The 11,220-nt window shown below is 39.1% G+C and overlaps 1 protein-coding gene across 1 annotated transcript in view; it reads left to right on the top strand.

Annotated features, from left to right (window-relative positions):
• The first annotated feature begins 3,501 nt into the window (after positions 1 to 3,501).
• The window catches only part of LOC111460594, a 12,803-nt gene continuing 5,084 nt past the window's right edge, over positions 3,502 to 11,220 (top strand). The window contains exons 1-5 of the mRNA XM_023103795.1: positions 3,502 to 4,348; positions 5,237 to 5,407; positions 5,480 to 6,678; positions 8,125 to 8,675; positions 10,341 to 10,470. Coding sequence (XP_022959563.1) covers positions 3,502 to 4,348; positions 5,237 to 5,407; positions 5,480 to 6,678; positions 8,125 to 8,675; positions 10,341 to 10,470 — 2,898 coding nt within the window. The remainder of the gene's footprint in view (positions 4,349 to 5,236; positions 5,408 to 5,479; positions 6,679 to 8,124; positions 8,676 to 10,340; positions 10,471 to 11,220) is intronic.

Below are 11,220 nucleotides of genomic sequence, written 5' to 3'. Positions count from 1 at the left end.
GATGGAACTTGTCTAAAAAGTTGCAAGTTGCCTTGGATTTATTATTTAATAAATTACTCATCTTCCGAACCGTTAGGAAGGAGTCCCAAGTCAGCTAATTAAGAGTTGATCATATGTTTATAACTAAGAAATACATCTCTATTAGTACGAGGTCTAGAAATTAAAAGTAAACCCGTGAAAGCTTATGTTCAAAGTAGACAATATCATATTATTGTGAAGAGTCGTAGTTCATAACATGGTATTAAAGTCATGCTCTTAACTTAGTCATGTCAATAAAATCTTTAATATCATATAATTGTGGATAGTTGTGTTTTCTAACCGGATATCAAAACCATTCTCTTAACTTAGTCATATTAATAAAGTTCTGATGTATTTTGTTCGGAGACTTTCGAGAAGAAATCTCATATCGACTAATTAAGAGGTTAGATTATAAATTTATAAGTAAAGAATACATCTTTTGAATTTAATCGAAAAAAATGTCTCAACTCAATCTAATCAAATCTTAGAAGGACGTGCCACATGACATGCTCGAAGAAGGTAATTGTTGATGTCTAAAGCAAGTGGACTTTGTCTTGACTTATTATTAATAACCAAGTCAAATAATACAATTTCCACGAGACATAAAATATTTCCACAAGACATAAAATATTTCCACAAGACTTGTAAAAGGCTGCAAAAATTATTAGTAGAGGGTGGGTATAATTAATTTTGTTTGTATTTAATTTTGCGATTAAACAACTACCAAGTTTGCGAACAAGGCGGCATGGCCCTCGGCATTGGCCCTCACTATGATCCAACACGTTTGAGAATCCTCTACCAACAGGGTTGAAGATTGTTGGGAGGGAGTCTCACATTCGCTAATTTTAGGGATAATCATAAGTTTATAACTAAGAAATACATTTTATTGGTATGAGGCCTTTTGTGGAAGCCGAAAGTAAAGCCACGAGGCTTATGCTTAAAGTGGATAATATCTCACCATTCTGGAGATCCCTGATTCCCAACACTAAAGGTGGCCTTAAAGTCTTTGGCACATCTTCATGGTTAGTCAGGGGTTTCTTTAAATGACTCTCTAAAATGCTCACCGCTAGCAGATATTATCCGCTTTGTCTCGTTACGTATCCCCGTCAGACTCACAGTTTCAAAATGTATCTACTAAGGAGAGGTTTCAACATTTTTGTAAGGATTAGTTTACTTTATTCGTCTCTCCAACACTTCGAAGCCTATTAAACAAATTATATGCTACAAGTGCCTCACTCATTGTTAGTTGAATTGAATGGATCTTTTCTCCTCACTCTCAGGAAGTCATTATCGAACAAATTTTTGAGTTGATTTGTTCGTTGCGATTATTTTCTACCAACTTGTCTGAATTTGCTATGTTATTTCTCATGACTTGACGGCTCTTTCTCTCATTTTGAGGTTATAATCCATTGTAATAATATTCACCATCGTTTAAAAGTTCAAGACACCGACAATAGAAATGTTCACACGAGCCCTAAAAAATAGGGTGAAAAATTCTCATTTAGACTGATAACGAAGACGAGAGTGGGAAGAGATTTTTTATTTATTAGCTAAATGAGAATAGAGACGAAGATTATATATACCCACTTTTTGTTTTCTTTTATTTGAGCAAGTATATTAAAAAATAAAAAATTATTTGGGACGAGAACTAAAAAAGACAGTCAAAACGGAGATAAAGAAAGTTCCTTTGTCACGGGCCAATTTCATAGATATTTCTCTAATCGAGTCGACTAGTCAATTAAGTGTCCATTTTTACAATTTAAACACCTCATAGAAAAGTCTGTCCCTAGAGATGAGAACTTACCATTTACAAACAATGAAATGTTGAGATATGATTTAAAGTAGTTAAGATATAATTTCGGATATGTCAAATATAATTGTTGAATTTTTTAAATTAAAATTATATTTAGGGTTGAATTTTTGTTGTAACTGGTGAATTGAGTTTTGAATAGTATAATTAATTTTGTTTGGATTTAATTTTACGATTAAACCGCTACCCAGTTTGTGAACAAGGCGGCATGGCCCTAGGCATTGGCCTTCACTGTGATCCAATAGACTTGAGCATCCTCCACCAAGACTGTTGAAGATGGTTGGGAGAGAGTCTCACATTGACTAATTTAGAGGATGATATTCCTAAAATGCCTCATACCAATGAGGATGATATTCTTACTTATAAACGAGCCTCTCCTGAGGCTTGTGGAGATATTGTCCACAGGCCTTGTCCCGGTTACGTATTCCTAAAAGGCCTCGTACCAATGAGGATGATATTCCTACTTATAAACGAGTCTCTCCTGAGGCCTGTGGAGCCCTCGAACAATCTCCCCTCAATTGAGACTCGACTCCTTCCCTAGTATGATATTGTCCACTTTGAGCATAATAAGCTCTAATGGCTTTGGAGCCCTCGAATAACCTTCACTTTTGACTACATCTTCGAGATTCGGAACTTCTTAGTTCGACATTTGAGGATTTTATTGACATAGCTAAGTCAAGGGTATGACTCTAAGAGCATGTTAGGAATCACAGATTTCCACAGTAGTATGATATTGTCTACTTTGAGTATAAACTCTCATGACTTTGTTTTCCTTTGGAGAGGAGATCATATTCCTACTTATAAACTCATGATCATTTCCTAAATTAGCCCATGTGAGACTCCGTCCCAACAATCCTCAACATCCCTCTCCAATCGATGTGGGATCTCACAATCTTCCCTCTTGGAGGCCAGCACTCTAGCTCGCACACCGTTCGATGTCTAGCTTTAATACCATTTGTAACAGTCTAAGCCCACTGCTAACAAATACTGTCCATTTTGTCTCGTTACATATGGTCGTTAGACTCACGATTTCAAAAACCATCTACTAAGAAGAGGTTTCAACATTCTAGTAAGAAATGTTTTATTCTCTCTCCAACCAACGTGTTTCTCCTCACTATCATTATCGAGTCATTATCGACACTGAAGAAATTTATGCTCTGATTTGGTCGTTGAGGGTATTTTCTACCAACTTGTCTGAATTTGCTGTGTTATTTCTCATGACTCGACTAGTGGCATGCCTTGAGAGCTCCTTCTCTAATTTTGAGCTTATCCATCGTAATAATATTCACTAATTGAAAGTTCAAGACATCGACAATATAAATGTTCAAACGAGCCCTAAAAAATAGGATGAAGAATTCTCATTTAAACAAAGACAAGAGTCGGAAGAGATTTTTTTTTATTAGCTAAATGAGAATAGACTTTTTGTTTTCTTTTATTTGAGCAAGTATATTAAAAAAAAAAATTATTTGGGACACGAATTAAAGAAGAGAGTGACAACCGAGATAATTAAATAAAGTTTCTTTGTCACGGGCCCCGTTTCATAGATATTTCTCTAATCCAATCCACGATGTCAATTTTTACAATTTAAACACGGCAAAGAAAAGTATGTCTTACAATTTGCATCCCAATTTCCTAACTATAAATCCAATTATCTTCTTTCTTCATTACAAACAATGAAACACATCATGGCATTCATGGTGATGATAATGGAGATAGCCATATTATCAACAGCCTTGGCCATGGTAGCATCTCAAGCCTTACCCCAGTGTGACGACCGGTGTGGCGACGTGCATATTCCATATCCATTCGGCATCAAAGAAGGGTGCTATCTCAATCAAAATTTCTCGATCACTTGCAACAAAACCGATCGCAATGGACCTCCAAAGGCGTATCTAATGCAGACCAATATTAGCGTTACCAATATATCTACTAACGGTGAGCTTCACGTGTTGCAGCCGGTAGTGCGAACTTGCTACGACCAAGTAAATGGTAGTTTTGTTCCCAACGAATCCAATCTTTCTGTGCCGGCCATGTTCTCAATTTCTGGTACCAAAAACAAGTTCGTTACCATTGGGTGCAACACTCTTAGTGTAATCACTGGAAATCACCAAGGGAGTTTGTATGGAAGTGGGTGTATTTCGGTGTGTTTAAATAAGAGTAGTGTAGTTAATGGGCCGTGTTCTGGCAATGGGTGCTGTCAGTTGGAGTTTCCAAATGGGTTAACCAATTTGAGCGTGGCGGTGGGTGGGTTGTTGAATTTCACTGATGTAAGGACATTCAATCCCTGTGGGTATGCTTTTGTGATTGAAGAAGAGAAGAGGTTCGAGTTTTTGTCAAGTTATATTGAGAATTTTGAAGATGAGGAAGTTGAGGTTGTGCTTGATTGGGGCATTAGAAATGAAACAAGATTTGAATGTGGATCAAACACCACAAGGAGTAGTATCCTTGATGGAACTGAATATCGTTGCCAATGCTTGGATGGTTACGATGGGAATCCATATCTCCCTCAAGGATGCCAAGGTAAAGCCTTATTTATCTTAGTTATGTGAGATTTTACATTGGTTGGAGAGGAGGAAGAAGCATTTCTTATAAGGGTGTGGAAACCTCTCTCTAATAGACGCGTTTTAAAATTGTGAGGCTAATGGTGATATGTAATGGGCCAAAATGGACGATATCAGAGCTAGATACCGGACGGTGTGCCAGCAAAGACACTGGCCCTCAAAGGAGTGGATTATGAGATCCCACATCGGTTGCAGAGGAAAACGAAGCATTTCTTGTAAGAGTGTGGATATCTCTCTCTAGCAAACATGTTTTAGAACCATGAGGCTGATGACGAGGGCCAAAACTGGTAATATTTGTTAGCAGTGGGTTTGGGCTATTACAAAAGATATCAAAACTAAACATCGAACGGTGTTCTAGCGAGAACCCTGGCCCCTAAGGGAATGTTTTGTGAGATCCCACATTGGTTGGAGAGAGAAACGAAACATTCCTTCTAAGAGTGGGGAAACCTCTCACTAGTAAACGCAATTTAAAACCGTGAGGCTGATGACGATACATAACAGGCCAAAACGGATGATATTTGCTAGCGGTGAGCTTGAGCTATTACAAATGGTTTCAGAGCTAGACACTGGACGGTGTGCCAGCGGGGACGCAAGCCCCCAAGGAAGTGAATTGTGAGATCCCACATCGGTTTGAGAGAAGAACAAAACATTTCTTACAAGGGTGTGGAAACCTCTCCATAGCAGACAAGCCGTCAAGCCGTGAGGCTGACATCACTATGTAACAACGAGTCAAAACAGACAATATCTGCTAATGGTGGACTTGGACTTGGACGGTTACCGGTTAGGAGATTTTAAAATAAGTTTTATTAGGATTTGTAACCTAACCGCTGAATTGAACCCTTTTTAGATGTGGATGAATGCGAGTATGCATGGCTGAATGACTGTGAGTACAAGGACAAGTGTGCTAACACTAAAGGAAACTATACCTGTCATTGTCCTAAGAACTTCCATGGAGATGGAAGAGAAGGCGGAGAAGGTTGCACCAAAAATTCCACCTCTTCCATTCCTATCATCATTGGTGAGTTTTTATATGTTCTTAATGCATGTTTTTCACTATAATATACTAAACAACAACACAAATAAAATGCAGGGATTGGGGTAGGCCTCCCAGTTTTACTAATAGCCACCACAACCATCTACTTGGGTTACAAGAAATTGAAGTTCATCAAACAAAAACAGCTTTTCTTCCACAAAAATGGAGGCTTTGTGCTTCAACGACAGCTTTCTCAATGGAATTCACCAAACGACATGGTTAGAATTTTCAGCCAAGAAGAGTTAGAGAAGGCCACCAACAACTACGCCCAGGACACCATTGCTGGCAAAGGTGGCTTCGGTACTGTTTACAAAGGTGTCTTGGACGATGGACTCACCATTGCAATCAAGAAATCAAAATTCATGGACGAATCCCAAACATCACAGTTCATCAATGAAGTCATTGTTCTTTCCCAAATCAACCATCGAAACGTGGTCAAGCTCTTAGGGTGCTGTTTAGAGACCCAAGTCCCATTGTTGGTCTACGAGTTCGTCACCAACGGCACCCTCTTTGATCACATCCATGACACTACCAAACACGTCCCTCTTTCTTGGGAAGCTCGCTTGAGAATCGCTTCGGAAACAGCCGGTGTCATTTCGTATTTGCATTCTTCGGCTTCTATTCCCATTATCCACAGAGATATCAAGACGACCAACATACTTTTAGACGATAACTACACTGCAAAGGTGTCTGATTTTGGTGCTTCCAAGTTGGTTCCTATGGATCAAACTCAGCTAACCACGCTCGTGCAAGGGACTCTCGGGTACTTAGACCCTGAGTACTTATTGACGAGCGAGTTAACTGAGAAGAGTGATGTGTATAGCTTTGGAATTGTGCTTTTGGAGCTTATAACGGGGAAGAAAGCGGTGAGGTTTGATGGGCCGGAAGAAGATCGAAACCTAGCCATGTATGTCCTTTGTGCAATAAAAGAAGAGCGTTTGGAAGAAGTGGTGGAGAAGGGAATGGTGAGTGAGGCAAACATGGAGCAAATAAAGGAAGCGGCTAAGCTAGCAAGAGAGTGTGTAAGAATCAAAGGGGAGGAGAGGCCGAGCATGAAGGAGGTGGCTATGGAGTTGGAGGGGCTGCGGGCAACGAAGGGTGAGCATTCATGGGCCAATGTCAATTTATCCAGCGCAGAAGAGACGGTGTATTTGCTGGATGGAGCATCAGAGTCGAGCCAATTGGTTGGGAGTGGAAGTGTGGGCACTGTGGGGAATAGCATAAAGCTGGAAATAACACTAATGGAGCATGGTAGATGATCTTCAGTCTATGAATTATATTACCATAAATGTTTACATTGCAAGTTCCTTTCATATTTAAGACTCATCTCTTAATCTGGTCCATGTGAAATTAGATTATGTTAATTAGTTTCTTTTTAGGTTGTTGTTTGTCCATTGGTCTCCTTCCTATGATTCTCCATCATTTTGAACATAAGCTCTTATGGTTTTGTTTTGAGTTTCTCCAAAAGGCATCATCTCAATGGAAATAGTATTCCTTGTTTATAAATTCACGAGCTTTCCTTAAATTAGCCAATGTGGGACTCCATCCCAACAATCCTCAATATAATCAATGTGGGATCTCACAATCCTCCCTTTGGAAGCCATCACTCTCACTCGCACACCACTCGATGTCTAGCTCTAATACAATTTGTAACAACCCAAGCCCACCGCTAACAAATATTGTCCACTTTATCCCGTCACATATCGCCGTCAAACTCACGGTTGCAAAAATCATCTACTAAGGAGAGGCTTAAACATTCTAATAAGAAATGTTTGGCCTATTAAACAAATTATATCATGAACCCAAACCAATGGTACAAATACAATTTACATAGTTCATATCATTCTTCGTTGAATTGGTCTTTTCTCTCACTATCCGGCAGTCATTATCGGCATTGAAGAAATTTATAAGCTGATTTGGTCGTTGTGGGTATTTTCTTCCAACTTGCCTGAATTTGTATTTCTCATGACTTAGACTTAGTGAGATACGTTGACAGCTCTTTCTCTAATTTTGAAGAATTCTCATCGAAAGGAAGAACAAAAAGAGGGTGAAAAAAATATTTTTTTTATTTCCTAAATAGGGATAGAGATGAAGATTATATATACCCACTTTTTGTTTTCTTTTATTTAAGCAAGTATATTAAAAAATAATAAATTATTTGGGACGAGAATTAAAAAAAGATAGTGAGAAGGGAGATAAGAAAGGTTTCTTTGTCACAGGCGTCCCGTTTTATAAATGTTTCTATGATGAGTCTACTAGTCAATTATGTGTCCATTTTTACAATTTAATCACTGCAAAGAAAAGTCGGTCCCTCTCTTTCATTCTATTGTTCTCAAACAGACAAGAACTTACAATTTGCATCCCAATTTCCTATATATAAATCCAAATCTCTTCTTTCTTCAATACAAACAATGAAACCCATCATGGCATTCGTGGTGATGATGAACATAGCCATATTATCAACACCCTTGGCCGTGGCAGCATCTCAAGCCTTACCCGGATGTGAAGAACGGTGTGGCGACGTGCACATTCCATATCCATTCGGCATGAAAGAAGGGTGCTATTTCAATCAAAATTCCTCGGTCAATTTCTCGGTCACTTGCCACAAAACCGACGCAACGGACCTTTAAAGGCGTTTCTAATGCATACCCATATTAGAATTATCAACAATATCTACTAATGGTGAGCTTCATGTGTTGCAGCGGGTAGTGCAAAATTGTTACAGGGACGCATTTACGAGGGTTTCCAATCTTTCTGTGCCGGACATGTACCCACATTCTCGTTCCAAAAATAAGTTCATTACCATTGGGTGCAATCATGTTGGGTTAATCTTGGGGGCTTACCAAGGGAGTGACTTTGAAAGTAGGTGTATTTCGATGTGTACAAAGAACAGTAGTGTAGTTGATGAGTCGTGTTCTGGGAGTGGGTGCTGTCAGTTGGAGATTCCAGATGGGTTAAGCAATTTGAGATTGGCGGTGGGTGAGTTGTTGCATTCCACTGACGTATGGAAATTCAATCCCTGTGGGTATGCTTTTATAATCGAAGCTGAGAGGTTCAAGTTTTTGTCAAGTTTTATTAAGAATTTTAAAGATAAGGAGGTTGAGGTTGTGCTTGGTTGGGGCATTAGAAACGAATTAGAACTTGATTGTGGACTAAACGCCAGAAGGAATAGTAGTATCTTTAATGGAACTCATTATCGATGCCAATGCTTGGATGGTTACGAGGGGAATCCATATCTCGAAAGGATGTCAAGGTAAAAGCTTATTTATCTTTCAGTTGGATCGTGAGATCCCATATTGATTGGAGAGGAAAACATAACATTCGTTGTAAACATGTGGAATCTCTCTCTAGAAGACGCGTTTTAAAACCGTGAGGCTGATAGCTATACACAACAGGCCAAAACGGACAATATTTGCTAGCGGTGTGCTTGAGCTGTTACAAATAGTATCAGAGTTAGATGTTGATCCCCTAAGGGGGTGGATTGTGAGATCCCACATTGGGTGGAGAGGGGAACAAAGCATTTCTGGTAAGGGTGTGGAAACCTTTCTCAAGCACATATGCTTTAACTAATCAAAATCAACGATATCTGTTAGTGTTAAGACTTGGCAGACTAGATGATTTTAAAACAAGTTTTATTAGGATTTGTAACTTTAACCCTAAATTTGGAACCCTTTTTAGATGGGGATGACTGTATGCACAAGGCCAAGTGTATTAACACCGAAGGAAACTATACCAGTCGTTGTCCTAAGAACTTCCATGGGGATTCACCGTAGGGTCATGAGCAACAGCCAAAGGGTTTAGACTCTAGTGCTCCCAGACCAAGAAAGACTCGAGGAGTTAAAACATAATAGCCTAGAGTCAGAAGCACTTTACGTCACCTAGCCACCGTAAGACCTAATAGACCTCTTTAGCTCCCAAATATGACCAAGGCGAAGTTTAAATTATGGTTTATATGCTTAGGTGATCGATAAGAAAATCTCCTTAGCAAAGCATGTACGAGGGAACATAGTTGAGATTAGGGCACTACAGCTAGTGCGGTTTACATGTTGACCCAGATCAGTACGTTTCCAGTAGACCTTGCACCCAAAGATCGTGAGCGATCAAAGGTTTGACCTATGTACATTCAAAGAATGGTTTGGCCCGAGGAGCTAACCCCGAATGTCCTAGAAACAAAAGATGAGATTTAGACTGCCTAGAATCCCCTAAGAACCTCACAGGTCTCCACAACAACCAAGAACGACTAAGGTAGCTCATCAGGCTATAATAGTGTGAATAGTATCATCAGACTGTCCACTGCATTTTTCGCTCTGGTACCATACTATTGAGACTCTACTCCAATCTCTATACCGTGGATCTAGGCGACGTCAGTTAAGGTAGCGAGACATGTGCCCAACCCAGCGGAAATGACCAGGGGTCTCTTGAACATGACCCCTGTGTTGTAAACCCATCCCTGAGCAAGGGACCACGTAGGTTGATCTAGTAGTTGACCGACACATGGGAGATCGCTTCCTCCAAACTTTGGCGAATTTATGGTCGCGTGGGAGAGTTCATCAGCTAACCCCATGGATGATGTTCAAATTTTTGTTCAAATTCAGATCTAGCCCTATTGTCTCGAGGTCGCACCTCAACTTAGAACACTAGTCATTCACTACATAGGAGCAAGGCAAGTCACCTAAGTCATAAAAAAGAAAGATTGGAAAACTGGTACAGACCATAAGGGGTACGTTTTAGTTCAAAGACCTACTTGGAACGTGGGGGGTACCCAACTGTTTGGATAGCATTGGAACCTAGGCCCGAACTTCCTAGAGCCCAAAGCAAAGCATATGGATATTTACTAGGTTAAAAATGCGATGAGAGCCTACAAGTAGATTGCGTACTTAGTACTTTTATACTCTCTCCTCTCCTCTTTCTTTTTCAGGTGTTTGCAAGCTACTGATCAAGGTAGAGGAGCGTTCGAGAGCTGTGCAGTCACGGAGGGGTTCGAGAGCTGTGCAGTCACGGAGGGGATCGTTCAATGTCAGTCTATTTTTAGATGTCGGAGTCTTTTTGTATCTTCTTTTTTAGCCTCAATTTGATTTTTGAAATTTCTTCAAAAATCGGGGAGTGGGGGGAAACATTATTCATGTGCATTAATGACCTATCCCATTAAAAATTGTGGTAAAGAAATCTAGTGCTACGAACTAACTTTTTAGGTTTTGAAACTTGAAAAAGACAAAATGAAAGTAAGTAAAAAAAAAATTGATAAATCTTGTGCAAATTAAAACAAACACCACACTTAAAAACATAACGAAATCTAGTATAAGTTGGTGCTCTTCAATTTTATTTCCAGACATGAGATGACGTTCAGGATATAAAATTCACACAAAATAACAAGACCGAAAATATAAAGATAGACTGACACTTTGAAACGACTTCTTTATGACCGCACAACGCTTTTAGCGTTCCCCGCCTCGATTGGCAATCAGTGAACACTTGAAAAAGAAATGTAATATGGAATGGGTATAAAAATACTCCATAATTAGCCTACTTATAGGCTCTCATCAAATCCAATTTCTAATAAGTTAACATGAAAAAGTTCAAACCTAATTCTATAACTATGGGAGCTTCTAGGGAGGCCTAGAAATTTTGAGCGGTTCTCTTACTCGGCACAAACTCAATTGGGGTCGGAAAGTTGTTCACCAAATTTTAGGTCGCAGATCTATTGAACAACTTATTTCATCTTTAGGGTAAACTAACTTTTTTTTTTTTTTTTTTTTTTTTTTTTTTTTTTTTTTTTTTTTTTTTTTTTTTTTTTTTTT

Source organism: Cucurbita moschata, unplaced genomic scaffold (assembly GCF_002738365.1).
Source record: "Cucurbita moschata cultivar Rifu unplaced genomic scaffold, Cmos_1.0 Cmo_Scf00002, whole genome shotgun sequence".
Lineage (NCBI taxonomy): Eukaryota > Viridiplantae > Streptophyta > Magnoliopsida > Cucurbitales > Cucurbitaceae > Cucurbita > Cucurbita moschata.
The sequence above is the reverse complement of the archived record's forward strand: the minus strand, read 5'-3'. Positions and strand labels throughout refer to the sequence as shown.